We start from the raw sequence: 15,858 nt of genomic DNA on the forward strand, positions 1-15,858 counted from the left end.
CTTCATATCCATAGAAGCGGAACCGATCTTCAGGAAACTGAACCGGACTATCCTCGAGATCAGAGAGGACAGAATTTCATGAGAAAGCAATGGTCACGTCTGGTTCAGCAACCCGGTACACAATCTTGCTTTTAGATCCATAAAACTTATTAAGTCTGTAGATGGAACCAGCGATAATATGTGGCAAATAGGTGTCAATCCTGCTCGGTGGGATGAATCCTTAGATCACAGTACCATGTTGATAACAAAAAAAAAATGAATGTTAGTAATTTAATCAATCAAAACCGATAAAAGAGAAATCAAATATGTCGGAATAAAAATGTTCGTCAATCAGAAGCATTTCTATACCAATAAGTATCTTCGTGAGTGCGTTCCGAGCCTCCCAAAAATGGATCAGACGAAACCTTAACTCGCCTTCTTGTGGACCAAACTTGACATCTTTGAAGAACAGCACTTCATCAGTTTTGGCGGAGGGGACACCAGATCCGCCGCTATGTTTGATCGTCCCAGCGGAGGAGACAACGGCCTTGCCGTTTGATTTCTTTGGTATAAGATCGCCGGAGACAGCGTTGGCGCAAGAGCCACCGGTTTGTTCGGTATGTCTGATCTGCTCGGTGGAGGAGACAACGGCCTTGCCGTTTGGTTTCGTCTTCTTAGGATCGCCGGAGACATCTGTAGCGATAGAGACACCGGTTTGGCCGTCTCGTTTGACCGGCTCGGCGGAGGAGACAACGTCCTTTCCGTTTGGTTTCCTCGCGGTAAGATCGCCGGAAACAGGAGATTTGCTGTTTGAATTCATGGCTTGAGAGAGTTTTGTGTGTAACAAATGTGGGGAAACATATGAATGTTATAAAGAATCTCAGAGGGAGATAGACGAAAAGAGCCCATTAATGAGATTTCCAGAGGATTCATTGTACACTCATGAATACGGTGTCGATTGATCGATCCGTTGAAGAAGGGGAAAGGGCAAAGAGATGAGATGTCGAAGAGATTCATCGCCTGACCGTTTTAGGGTTACTAAAGAGCGAAGAGATGAGATGTCGAAATTATCCGATTTTCTCAGATTTGGGCTTTTGACCCACATGTTTCTTCCCTTTTCACGGATCAAAAAAAAATATTAACAGCCCAAGATCAGCCCAAGTTCGGGTTGACTTGGAGGAAAGAACCAACCCCATTGGATGATTTTAATTGCCGACGTGGACACCCTAGCTATTGAGAATATCTCCTTTTTACTTATTGTTTGATTGTATAAAGTAAACGATGAGATTTAGAAGCATTAACACTCATCTTTATACTCATTGTAGGTAGAGGAAGATTAGACGTGATGTGTGATTATCATTGCTTACTTGCAATAAGCAATATTGTCAGTTGAAGTTGTGAATGCGAAAGAGATGAAGATTAGTTAGAGCTCTTGGAATTATATTGGATTACAATATATTGCTTGTCATAAGGATAGACAAAATCGTGTTATTATATAATAAGATTGGTAAATATTTGTAGAGAATAAAAAATTGGTCTAAGGTTTGTCCAACTTGATTATAAAACTACCACGTATGCAATGTAGAAATGTAAGATGATAACAACTCAGCAAGATTAAAATGTAATTAATATAAAATATATTATTTTTTATAAACTGAATTACCCAAAAAAAACTGGATTATTCTGTTATTTTTTATTCAAAAAAATTAAAATTATTTTAATTTCTCGATAGAACTGATAACTTGAATAATTTTTTATCCAAAATATTCAAATTTATCCGAGTTATTTGATATTTTATCCAAAATTCAAAATGTGATTTTAGCAGATTATTCAAAATAATCCAAAAAATAAGAATGAATTAGAACCGAGTTGAGCTCAAAATTTTAACGAGGGTAGAGGGCCTAACGTTCTTTTTTGAACCAAACCAAAAACCAAAAATAAACAACAATGTGTATATTTTATTTTTCTAATTTTTTTTAGAAAAGACGTTTGTTTCCTGACACTGCGTGCTAGGTTATCCGCCTTTGTATTTTGCGTTCTTGGTACATGTATAATCTCTGATCGTGTGAAGCTCTCTTTCAGACTCTTGATATCTTCCAAATAACTTGCAAAAACTGGCCACTCTTCTGGTTCCGAAACCATCTTCACCAATTGAGAACAATCCGTTGCAAACGTAACCTGGAATTGACGTAAATTCTTCATACATTCCATAGCCCATAGTAGCGCCTCCATCTCTGCATGCAAGGGAGTTAAAGAAGCTCTTACATTCCTGGCTCCCATTAGACTTTCAAAACCTTCTAAAGTACTGAACCAACCCTGACCAGAGAACATATCCCCCTCTTTCCATGATCCATCAGTAAAACACCATCTTCCAGGAATTGACGGCAGAGATGCCTGAACCTGTGTTCCCGTGTTCTGGTCCTTCAAAATCTGTGCCTCTGCCCAGAGTGTGGATTCCGTTTCTGCCAACTTAAGAGTGTCCCTAGGGTCCATATCCAGATTACTAAAAACTTTATTATTTCTTCCTTTCCAGATGTACCAAAGTATCCAAGCAAAGTGATGATCCTCCATCGGTGGAACAACTCTCCAGAAAAGGTGATCCATGTTTGTAAATATAGAGCTTGTTGGGAAAATAATTGGATTTGTTGGTATCTTTGACAGCGCCCAAACCTGAATTGCTGGAGGACACTCAAAAAACACATGGTTAATCGACTCCCATCCGTTCCACATCTTGCACAACATATATCTCCTTGGATCCCTCGCACCTGCAAATTCTTCTTAACTGCAACACACCCTGAAACCAATTGCCAAAGAAAATGTTTTATTTTTGGTGGGCACCCTAGTTTCCAACAAAATGCCTTCAAAACATCAACTGTAGGTCCAATTAATACTGGTGATCTTTCCCTATCCGGGTAAATCCTCTCTACTTGATATCCTGATTTAACCGTAAATTTTCCATTATTTGTGAAATGCCATCCTTCCCTATCAACCAACTGGTTTCTGCTCAGTGGTATGCTCTCTATGATTTTCACATCCTGTGGGTCTACCAAAGTACGAATAACCTGCGAATTCCATTTTCGCGAAGTGGAATCAATAAGGGAATCCACAGTAAGGTCTGGATACAAATTGTGTTGATTTTTATTGGCTGGTCTCGGGCGAGTGGTTGGGAGCCAAGGATCGTTCCATACAGATATAGAAGATCCTGTTCCCACCCTTTTGATTAGTCCTTTGCTTACCAGAGATCTAGCAGATACAATACTCCTCCAGCCGTATGACGGAGAGTATGATCGAATCGGTTCCAGGGGTGAGGCGTTCCTATAATACCTACCCTTGAAAACTCGAGAAAATAAAGTGTTTGGCTTTTCTATTAGCCTCCACAACTGTTTACCAAGCATAGCTGTATTGAAATCAGTTATATCCTTGAAACCTAGTCCTCCATCTTTCTTGCTGACACATACCTTGTCCCATGATTTCCAATGTAACCCTCTTGTACTGCCCCCAGGACTCCACCAAAATTGTGCTACTGCACTCGTCAATTTTTTTGCAGTTGCCTTAGGCAAACGATAACAAGACATCATATGGTTCGGCAGTGCCGTAATCACTGATTTGATGATCACTTCCTTTCCTCCTTTACATGGATCAATATCTCCCGGTGTGGTTTACAGAGTCAATATGGATCTGTAATGTTGTGGACAAAAAAAAAAAAAAAATTTTTAGGAAAAACGAAAATAAAAAAGGAAATAAGATTTAAAAAAATGAAATAAGAGATAAGAAAAAGGAAAGAGTAGTTCTATATAAGAAACTAGTTGGCTGGGTTTCTGCTGAAACGAGAACAACAGCAAAAGAAAGACAAGAACACGAAGGTTTCCGTCTGCGAAAAAGAGTCGAAGCTTCCAAGGCCGACACGGGTGAAGAACAAGTCCCCAGAGGCGGTGCAAATCACCGCCGAGCAGCTCCTCCGAGAGGCTCGAGAGAGGCAAGAGCCTGAGGTCCTTCCCTCTGAGCATAGCATCACTGACTCGACTGAACTTTCCGACTACAGACTCCGCCGCCGTAAGGAGTTTGAGGACCGGGTCAGCCGGGGAGGACGATCCGATGTCCAAGTCTGGGTAAACTACGCGCGGTGGGAAGAGTCACAGAAGGATTACGCGCGTGCTAGGAGCGTGTGGGAACGAGCCCTGAAAGACCATCACCGGAACCACGCGCTCTGGGTCAAGTACGCAGAGTCGGAGATGAAGAACAAGTTCGTCAACTCTGCCAGACACGTTTGGGATCGAGCCGTTTATCTTCTCCCTCGCGTGGACCTGCTCTGGTACAAGTACTCACACATGGAGGAGATGCTCGGGAACATCGCCGGAGCCAGACAGATATTCGAGCGGTGGATGAACTGGTCACCGGATCAACAAGGCTGGCTCTCGTTTGCTAAATTCGAGCTGCGGTATAACGAAACAGAGCGTGCGAGATCCATCTACGAGAGGTTCTTTCTTTGCCATCCCAAAGCTTCTTCCTTTATCAGATATGCAGAGTTTGAGGTCAAGTGCGGTGAAGTTTCCCGTGCGAGGGATGTCTACGAACGAGCCATGGAGAAGCTTGAAGGAGGCTATGAAGAAGCAGAGATGCTCTATCTTGCCTTTGCTGAATTCGAACAAGGATGCAATGAGTTCCAACGTGCTAGGGTTATCTACAAGTTCGCTCTTGATCATATCCCTATAGGAAGAGCAGAGGAACTCTACACAAGGTTTATTGCCTTTGAGAAACAGCACGGGGACAAGCAAGGGATTGAGGACGCCATTGTCGGGAGGAGGAGGACACTTTAGTACAAGATGATGCTCGTAGATTTAAGAAACACAAGTTTTTTTGAATTGATTCTCTCATGTCTCTCTGTTTTGTTATTCATCTCGAATTGGTTTGGTTGAGTGATTAGGCATAATATACCCGATAGAGACTGAAATAACTTTTTGTGTGGATAAGAAGAAAAAGACTATATGAAGGAACGAAAATGCCTTTTATCTCTCTCTCTCTCTGGCTAGTTACGTTTCTTACATCTACTCTGACATTCTCTCTTTTTTTCCCTACCCCACCTCTTACGCTTTTTTTCTCTTTTTCTTTATTCCACGTTTTTACTCACATACACCTCTTTCTTCTTTAACATCTTTTTTTTTTCCATTTTTGATTGTACTTGGGCTTGAACTTGTCCTGCGCTACACCCGAATTTTTTTTTTTTTTTTAACTCTGAAAAATTGCATTATATAGTTTAGTCTAAAGACTATAACATCCAAACAGAACCGAGAAAAACATAAACAGAAAAGCAAAAACATAGAGTACTAAACCAAGAATATCACCATCCAACCAGAACGAATATTTCATAGCCTCCCCGTCATATCTTCCAGAAACCCATCCTCTTAATCATCTTCCCTGCTTATCATCTTCCAACAAAGCACACATCCACTCGGGAGCTCCTCGAGCAACGTAAGACTGATACCTCATCTCCATGGTTACACTGTCCGCTATCTTCGCAGCACATCTGTTCACTCTTACTGATGCACCGCTCAAACTCCACTCATTTATTTTCTCCAGTGCATTTCTCAACTTTGTTCCTTGGTATCTAAACGCTGGCCAAGCTTTTGGTCTCAGAACCACTCCAACTAAATCCATAGCCTCCGTTTCAAAAATTACTTTATGCAGGCGGTGGCTTGCCATTGACTCAATCGCCCACATTAATCCCAGAAACCTTCCCTCGGCTAGAGAGTTTACATTCCCAAAAGCTCCCCTACTGTGTAATAAGACATCACCATGCTCGTTACGAACGATCCATGATGCCCCCATCAACCAGTTCCTTTTTGACCATGAAACGCCTACATTACACTTAACGAGACCTTCTCTTGGGGTTTCCCATCTACTTAGACTTCCAGAGTTATGGTCTATTGTCCCACTCCGTGACAACTCAAGCTTTTGAGCATCAAACGACTCCTTTGAATCCTCCCTCACTTTCATAACTGTGTCCTCTGCTGAAAACTCTCTCCCTTCAGAGATAAAAACGTTTCTGTTCTTCCAGAGCATCCACAAGATCCAAGGAAAGGACCTTGGATTTTTTTTTATATCATAATTTAAATTAAATCATTATAATTTGGTATTTGAATATATCTGTTATCAAAGCAAACGCTTCAAAAATTAGAACTCTCTTGTTTATCTCTCTAAAAAAACCTCTCTTCTTTGAGATCTCATTTGTTTCTTTCCGGTGAATCGGCTCCGGTTTCTTTCTCTAGAACCGGAGCCGGTCTTCTATTTCTGATCCTCTTAGTGTATCGTTTGTTGGTGTAAAGATAGGTGAATCGGCGGTGTTCATATGCTCTTTTGTTTGGGATTAAGTCCTATTTACAGCAAAAAGTTCCAGATCTACTAGATGGTCGGTGTGGCTCTTGTCCACTTATGCTTTTTGTCTGTAAATTGATTCTAGATCTGCCGAATCTGATGCTTTCGTGTTGTTTTGTGTCTCGTTGGCTCATTTCTCTATTTGCATGGCTCTGTTTTCTCCTTTTGATCTCTTTGGGGTCACTCTGGGTTCGATCTTTTGCTAATCTGTTCTAGGTTAGCTTTGCATGGTGTTGATTGGATCGCTCCTTGTCATCTCCCTTGAGATCTGATCGAGGTCTCACCTTCTCATATAGCTTCCTCTTTGGCGTCTATTCGGTCGCTCTACTGCTTCCTCGCCATATCTGATTCTCTGGTCTAGGGCCTTTTGGTGTGTTTTCCAAAAGTTATGACCTTTCGGAATTGAAGCTATGGATTTATGCTTTATTTGGTTTGTGCTTATTCACTATAGGAGGATTCGTTTATCTACTTGATGGTGACAATCTTCTACCTAAGATTGCAAGGAGATCTGGTGGTCATGCGTTTGGATATGAGCTCATCTTTTTTTTTAAACTCGTAATTGCATCTTTGTAGCCTTTGGTTATCTTTGATCTTTGTAAAGGTTCCCTTTGTTTAGGGCTTTAATTCCAGAAAACTTAGGTTTTGCCGGCCTTGTCTCCGGGGTTGTGTTAACGCCGCCGGCTTAAGTGTATCAAAAACGCATCCCATCCTTGTATTTTCTAAAGTTAATATAATCGTAGTGTTTAAAAAAAAAGAATATATCTGTTATATATGCTTTGACTGATTACAAAATATAAATCATTAATCAAATTTAACTTTTTGTATTGAGAAAACTATAAATAATAAGTGAGCCTTATTTACAATTCAAATATTCTTTATTTATTTATTTAGGGTTTCAGAAAAACTCTTAACATTCATTTAAATTAAATAAGAATAATTTAAATTGTTTCTCGCTATTAAATATGTTGTAAATATGTATTTAATTCATCTAAACTAAAATAAAATTATTTGTCATAAAAAACACAAAAAGTAGTAATTAAATGGTTTGAATCATTGTGAGCCAGAACCTCCTATTTAGAGCTCATTATGTGATTTTTTTTAAAAAAATTTAGGTGCGCATAAACTAAAAAGGGGTTACAGATGAATTGATTACCCTTCAGGCTCTTTCGATAAGTCAGTATCCACATATTAATGCCAGCCAGTGTTGCAACGCGAATCTGCTGCTACTTCTCTCCGGTGCATATCTTTTTTCTCAAGTTCTTCCTAGATTGACATAGAAGAAATATGGTAACATAAAAGTAAACATTTTCTATAGTCACCTTTTTAAATATACCTGTACAGTGGCCATTTCGAACATAACATCATAAAATATAATCAAGGAGGACTGTTCTAAATGTCATATATCGGAATATTTACAAAAGAAAAAGATCGACAATTATTGTTTGTAAAATAGAATAAAATGTAGATACAATCTTCAAAAAGAATGGAGACCTTCCAATTGAACTTTTACGTAGCCATAGAGTGTTAAAATTCTCGGATGATTCTTCTTGAGGAAGTTTCAAAGCGGGCATCACTGGCTCAGGCTGGCATGCAAGAATTTATTGATACTGAGATGGAAATATAGATGGATCTTGAGTAAGTTTAAGTTATCCTTTAAAAGGTGGGCAAAGGGATGTGTGAATCCCTTCCAAAGCAGCATCTGTAGGAGAAAAAGACTTGGCCGAAATAAGTTTTTCAACATTCTCAACTTGCATAAGGTCTAAACACCCATTCAAAACACACATGAAGTCTAAACTCTCCTCGAACAAGCACCGCATATCCAACCAGAATGTAAAAGAAGATTTAGAATCTACAGGCTATAGCCAAAGCTCACCGATAAACTCTTAAACACATCAAATAACCAAGACATCTGTAATACAAAGCTCACCGAAAATGCCTTTTGTTTTTATCTCTCTCTTCCTACTCTCTCTCTCTCTCTTCTACTTACGTTTCTTACATCTACTCTGACATTCTCTCTATTTTCTCTTACCCCACCTCTTACACTTTTATTATACAGTAATGTTTTTCAATTGACGAGATAGCGAAGACTTATGGTGATTTAGATAAAAATAACAGAACTTAAAATTGATATTTTATGTACTTGAAAATGGAAGAAAAATGAATCACATCATAATTTGTAATGAATGGAACTTTGAAAAAAGTAACAGAGAAATAGAGCTTGGAGAAGAAACACATAAAAGAAAAAGAAAAAGAAAAAGAAATTTTGGAGAAGAAAGAGATTGGGAAAGTAAAAAGAATTTTTTTTAACGTCTAATTAATTATGCTATTACAATGATGAGAAATATTACATAGACGATTCTACAGCCGACAATTCTACCATCATATGAAAATGCACGTCTGACTGCATCGTTCCGAGCCGCCTTATGAGATCCATGTTCGATGATACGCCCTTGCACCATGCTGAAGACCTCTTGTAACATTTTTTCTCCATGATCTGCATAATTTACGTTTTCTGGGGTTTGAACCCCAGACCTCCTGGTGTAGAGGTATTAATGAACTCTTAGTCAAACTACTGGACCAGACCAGTGCCATCCCAAAACTTTATGAGGCTTAAAGCCTGTCAAGATATGTGGCCCTTATAAATAAAATTGTTATTAACAAAAACGTATGAAAAGGGTTTGGTATTACTCGAACTAGGAACAAAAAAATCCAACTTATCTTCCTAAACCATTTAAGCTACATATAATTTTGGTTAGTGTGACCTATATTTTATTTTTATATTTGTGGTCTGAAACCAATGTTTCACCTGCCTTGAGAGAGAGACGGGCCTGCACTAGACTAAGGGTGCTTCCACGAAAAATAAAAAGAATTAGGACTTCTTTTTATTTGACACATAAAAAACTATCAATAGGTGCGAAGGATATATGTGGGCTTGGCAGACAAAACAAAAAGTGGGAGTCTCAGAAAGGTAAAATAGGAATGAAAATGTGACTCAAAACTTAAGGCTATATGGCTAATTAGATGTGCACTGCCACTAATTTATGTTTAAACTAAGTGTTAACATATTTTTAGATTATAGATACCCGTGGTAAATTTTTGCTTTTTTTTTGGATTTTGGTGATGAATGTTTTTAAAATGTGATTACATTAATTTTGCAATTCAGAATATTTATGAGATATATATAGTCAACTTAGGTTTGTGTTCTGAAGAAGTGAGATGATTTGATATCAGTCTTCAGAATATCCATTTCTTAGTAAAGAGCTTGTGAAATTGCTCCAGATTGCATCTTAGTAGCTGCAAGTGAAGAATAAGTGATTTCTTGTTTCCTCCATAGATATACAGTTTACTATTTTGATCCTAGTCTCATATCTCACGTTGATGAACGGTTTTAATTGCTTTTTTTCTAAAAAACAATGATGGATTGTCTAATTATATGCAATTTTATTGTTTGAGTGCATATATGTTTTATAAACATTTAGTCTTGGCCATATATAAATATAAAATAGCAGCACCTATAATAAGATGACCTGATGAGCTTCTCCATGGATGCAATTGTTAATCGCTCAGCCAAATATGATAAAACGGATGTGTTCACAAGAAGTGAGATGATTTGATATCAGTCTTCAGAGTATCCAGTCTAAGCAAAAGCAAACGTTACAGATATACAGTTTACTTTTAACCTGAGTCTCATATCTCCTATTGATAAACGGTTTTAATTGCAAGGAAGGAGTACATAGTTTTTAATAGCATACGCAAGTGGAAGACATTCAAAGTTTCTAGTAGCAATTTGTTGCAAGTATGTTGTGATGCCTCCAAAGCTGCATCAAGTGAACAAATTGTCCAAGTTAGTGACTAGTTTATGTACGTACGAAGGGATTCAAGTGCAAACCAACCTTTCAAGTGCATACAATCTTGCACTTGGACGAGGCTTTTGGAAGCTGACAGAGTTCTCTCGCCATCCTAACCTTCTCTTCTCTGCTGATCTTTCCTCCACATCTGACTTTGAGCAGCTGGAGACACGGGAGCTTTCCTAAGAAATGCTCCAACTGATCCCACTCAGCCCGCGAAGTGCTGTCGTGTAAGCTAACCTCCACAACCTCCAGAGCTGAGGTCACAAGACAAGAATAGCTAGACAAGCACCTGCAAACATCATCTTGTCCATAGTGCAATCCACCCTTCAAAAAAGGAGGAGGATCAGTGATTGTAAAAACATAAGGATTATCTATAAAAGGACTCTATTTTATACCCTAATGATGAGAGTCTTCAGATTCGGAGACCTCTCCAGCAAACAAGGAAGGAACTCCCAGCAATACTCGATGTCTTCGTGGGTGATGGTCAGATGATGGAGATCCGCTAAAATCGGAATTGACTTGGAGAAGTAGTTAAGACCCTGAAACGACAATCAACAACACCTCAAAATCCTATTCTCTTAAATTTTCTCAAGTAGTAGCAAAAAAAATACTTACTTCGAATGTTGATGATGATGACAGATGCAAGACCTTGACGTTTCTTATCCCTTTGAGTAGTTTCTTTGGATTACTCGAGTATATATCAACATCATGGGGAAGATCAACATCGTCCCATTGAGTATTCACCAGCATCTGAAGGGTAAGTTTAGCTTCTTGAAGGGCCGGAAGGTTCATGATTGGATAGTCGTGTGCAACCAGATCAGAGTACTCCAAGTACTCAAGCTTGGGTGTATCGAAACTGATGCTTTGGTGAAGAGGACCATCAAATTCAGCAGAGAAGACACGACCCATAGAGATTCTTCGAAGGCTCTGACTAGATAAAATGCCTGACCACTCCCAGTGCTCCCTACACATCGCTGCTATGACCAGTTCTCTAAGCTCAGGGGAAGCGGAAAGAAGCCCCTGGAAGGCACAACCACGAAGAGAGAAGGACCTGACCGAGTCAAGCACCAGAGTCTGAAGGGCCGGTAGAAAAGCATCCCTGGGAAGAGCTTCGATCTCAAACCCTTTGCCGAGAGTAAGCTTGGCCAAAGTCTTGCTTGTGAATAGCTCCGGAGGAAGTGAATAACCTTTCTCCACACCATCTAAGCACATTTGAAAATCCATCACTCCGAGCTTCAGCACATGACAAATACATTTGTTCACAAGAGCAAAGTTTGCTGAATCAACGCGCTCTTTATATTTCAATGAAAACCTTCTGATGCGGGTGATAAGTTCTGGCAGAGCAGAGACTCTGACGAGGAAACCTCTCAAATTCTCTTGATTCTCGTCTAACTCAGGATCTTGTATAATGGTAAAGAGCTTCTGGAATCTCTTTGAGAGAACTGAAACACGAGCAGCCTCCTTCGCAGGTAGAAACCGCACGATCATGAGAATCATCTCATCAGGTAGACTGCTGATTGTATCCACATTTGCCCCAAAGCCTAGCGAACTGTGTTGAACATGTGCTCATTAGTTTAAATTTGGGGCGTATAATATAAAATGAGAAGAGAGAAAAGAAAGCAGATGGTTGATAGATACTCACTCGTCTTTGCAACTATGTATGGCGTCTACATTGGAAGCTAATGCGTCTCTTTCCTGAGCAGCATATATTTCTGCAGATGTTTTCACATCCTCTGGTTGAATATACTCCCAATATCCAATAACCTGAGATTGATTTGATGCCGTGCTATACTCCTCACGATGCAATAGCATTCGACCTCCAGTCTCTCTAACCTCAGACAATATATCTTCTTTTAGCCGTGTTTCTACCTGCATTGAGGATATCTATCAACAGAATCGCATTTGCAATAATTGTATTATTATCAGGTGTAGTTTGAGCCTTACCACTACGCCTGCTATTCCAACATGCGTGAGGATAGCAACAGGTTTACGCAGTTCTCTCAAGACAAATGGAATTCCGTTGATGTAAACATCTGCTACTTCTCTTATTGTCTCAGTTGAATCCTCACCTTCTTCATCAATCTGCAAACGACTTGAAGTTCTTTGGCACTTTTTAAGTATGGAACCTTTGCACAAGACAGAACCACTCCGTTTGTTGATAATTGACTCCATGACTGCATCCCCCTGTCGTGACTGCAATTCCTCCTATGAAATAAAAAATATAAAAACAAAACATTTTACAGCTATCCAAGCCTGAATAATGAGGGAGCGAGCTCACAGGAATGGTAAAAAACCGTCCAGGCCTTACCCTTACGCTCCACTTCAACGCTTGAACCTCAGGTTTTTCATGCAGCCAATTCTTATACCCTCCTTTCACAACTGCTACATCAAGATTTTCGCTTCCAATGTATGCTGCAAAGGTAATCAACCAGAAGTATCTCTCCAAATATTCAGCGCTACGTTTCAGTGCAGCATTTCTTAATCTTGGCTCAACATGTTGTTGGTTGAAAACTTTTCGGTAATGCAGAACAGCTTCACGAATATTTTGCACTGCAGAACATCTATCGATCACAGCATCTAATGCCTCACGAGATTCAACTCCATTATCAAATAGTGTAGTGAATTTACGCAGCAGAAGGATGTCATCCATTCCAAATGCACGGCCATGTTCCTCTTCGCCACTTAAGGAATCGTCGTACACTATTGAATCGGTCAGAACCTTAATAGGTCTCCCATAATTCATGCGAAGCTTCACTAGGCAGGCAATTACAGTTCCAGTTGTCGTTCGACCTCTCCCTATCTGTGTATGTTCAAGTGAAAGAACGGAATGCTGTAAGTCAAGAACAGAAAAATCTTACTTAAAAATAACCAAGCAGATTTGGAAACTCAACCTGGCAATTGAAGACAAAAGCAGTGTCTTTGGAAGCAGAAGCGATATTCCATGTCAAAGTGTCAAAGTCTGAGCTTCTGGGAGCCTTACCATCAGTTACAGGTACACGGGCGTATTTAACTGGAAAACCCTCAGTCTCTAGGTTTTTGAATACTTCAAGCGGTGTTTGAACAGAATAAGCATCCACATGTTCCCAACAATCGAAAACATTTTGGTCTTCGGTTTCGTGAATGACCATTATCGCACCGTCATAGCGTTTAGCTTCTCTCAGAATATCCTCTTTCAGAAGAGCCTCCACTCCTTCGACTGTATCCCGATCGGTTCCCTAAAGCAAGGTATTTATGTAAGCTTTTCAACCAATTCAGAAGAGTAAAACATATACAGACAACACAGATTGTTTACCTTATATCCTAGCATGTTCTTATATGGCCTTTCAACTTCACGTATGACAAAAGGTATCCCATTGATATATATAACAGGTTCTTCTCTCATGTTGTGCCAAAAAACCGGCCTGCGACCTCTTAGACTCCAAACCCTTTCAATGACAGATCGGATACCATCTACAGTTGGGTTCGCAACACCATACACAGCAAATCCTGGAACCTCCCTAAAATTCGGTGCTCCGTCCACCCTCTCTCGTAGACTTGCATTACGGCAACCAGGACTATGATCACTCTTCAGAACAGTTTGACTTCCCAGTACTACCCCACTTCTAAGCGCAGCGACTTCACTCATCTCATGAGGGCGCCCATCTGTAGATTCTTCAACCTTTGTCAAAGAAGGTTTCATAGCTGCAAGGGCACCCATAGGATCTCTCCTGAGAAACCTGAAAGTGGCAAAGATGAACAAACATGAGTCACCTGAAAAGCATATGCAGTCTGAAACACAAGTACCATATATTAGTTTCTGGCATTCAAATTCTTTTACAACAGCTTCCAAGAGATACAACCGCAGAGAGCTAGTTGAACATAGGAAAAGCCTCTCAAATGTCCAAGGAAAAACATGAGCTAGAACAACCATATCTACAAGCAAGCAGATAGATAACGGTACAAGAGTTGTAGAGAGAAACAGAAAGAAAAAAAAAAGGGCTGCTTGTCAGTACCTGCGAAGAATGCCATAGAGCTCTGGCCTAGCTTGCATCCAATCAGCAAAACTGACATGGTCAAGCGAACCAGTTTGGAGGAAGGCACCCTCTGAATCAAGGTATACAGAAAAGCATATAAGGAAGTTAGTATCTTTCCAGGTACTCAACAAACAATGAGACTGCTGCCTCTCTCTTCTTTTCATCGGGTTGACGCAGTATACTACTGCTGTAGGTTGGGATTGCCTCTCGTAAGTTCTGTATGTTGATTGATGAAAAAAATTTAGACATTTGACCCGAAGTTAAAACCCATAAAGTCTGATAGACATTTTCGTATACTTGGATATTAAAATGAGCAGAAGAGACCTGGATGGATGCACATCTGTCTATGGCATTATCAACTTGCCTTTTGCCTTTTACACCACCCTGGAATCATGAAAACAGTTAGATACAGCAGGACAAGATGAACAGACGAAGACACACAGAAAGGACTAAATACCTCTAAGACTCGTATCAAGCTTCTAATAACTGCATATTCCCCTCTACGGATTTTGTCCTCCTCAGAATTTGGCAGATCATAAGTAATATTTCTACCAGTTGTAAAGATTCTCCCAAAGGAGTTGTCTGGAGGAAGAAAGAAATGATAGGTTAGTAGAAACTTGTACCATAATGCAGGTCAGTTTAAATTCAAATCTGTCGGGAGTGACTCGTTGTTTATATTTTTTGTTCCAGAAAACATGGATCCTGGTCTTACATCTATATGTATAAGAAGATGCTATGGAGAAGAGGGTTGAGATATGAACACTTTGCTAATGTATACTGTTTCATTACTGTCTCAAACAAAAAAAAAAAAAAAAAAAAAAAAAAAAAAGGGCACTCGCAGATGAAGTACCTGATGCTCCAGGACGTTTGAAATAGAGGAGAGTTGCAATCACCATTCCAGCCGTCGTATTTCCACGTCCCATTTGGCAACTGAAAATGATCTCCGTGTTAATGTCAGCCTGAGATATCTTCCTAATCTGCAAACACACACAGTTACATCATAAATATTTTAAATGACAGGAACCACCCATATAGTGTGTTATGTACCTAGCAAATAGCAAAAGTAAAGAGATACGATCATTCATTCAAGGTTTACCAGCGCATCAAAATCTGTGTCTTTGGGTTCTGTCACAGGAACACGTGCATATTCGACAAGGTAGCCTTCAGCTTGCAGTTCTTGGTATACCTAGATCCAGAGAAGTGTGTATAGTGATGTGATCCTTGAAATCACCATAACAGGGTGCATGCTCTGTATCATACAAAATACTACCTCAAGCATTGTCTTTAAGGATTCATTTGAGACCACTGGCTCCCACTGGTCTACCATCTCACCATCTGGTAGTTCATCAGTCACAAGGATCTTGTTACCATGTCTGCCAGGAAAAAAAAAACAAAGTCAGAGATCATTTATAGGAGCAAGCGGTTATAGTGATTAAGATATAAACCGAGACGCCTCCATGAGAACATCTCCTCTTAAATCTTCTTCCATTTGATCCACATTTAACCTCTTCATACCCTGATCAGAAACATAAATAAACATAAACTGAAAGGTTCAACCAATGTATAAAAGGCTAATTAACATACAAAAATAACATGTACTACCATGTTGGTGAAAGGATTGTCCAAATCACGTAGAACATATG

The 15,858-nt window shown here is 39.6% G+C and overlaps 1 protein-coding gene and 1 pseudogene across 1 annotated transcript; one reads left to right on the forward strand and one right to left on the reverse strand.

The window, feature by feature from the left end:
- Positions 1-3,250: 3,250 nt before the first annotated feature.
- Positions 3,251-4,990, forward strand: LOC106333888 (crooked neck-like protein 1). The gene is made up of 2 exons (XM_013772277.1): positions 3,251-3,283; positions 3,786-4,990. Exons 1-2 carry the CDS (start codon positions 3,251-3,253, stop codon positions 4,794-4,796), a joined length of 1,044 nt encoding a protein of 347 aa, XP_013627731.1. The 3' UTR covers positions 4,797-4,990.
- Positions 4,991-9,923: 4,933 nt separating this feature from the next.
- Positions 9,924-15,858, reverse strand: LOC106313355 (annotated as a pseudogene).

This window comes from Brassica oleracea, chromosome C1 (assembly GCF_000695525.1).
Source record: "Brassica oleracea var. oleracea cultivar TO1000 chromosome C1, BOL, whole genome shotgun sequence".
Taxonomy (NCBI): domain Eukaryota; kingdom Viridiplantae; phylum Streptophyta; class Magnoliopsida; order Brassicales; family Brassicaceae; genus Brassica; species Brassica oleracea.

Coding starts and splice junctions, on each gene's coding strand:
- LOC106333888 (XM_013772277.1), top strand. CDS start 3,251: ATGACGGAGAGTATGATCGAATCGGTTCCAGGG. Junction 3,284..3,785: donor TGATCGAATCGGTTCCAGGG/GTGAGGCGTTCC, acceptor ATAAGAAACTAG/TTGGCTGGGTTTCTGCTGAA.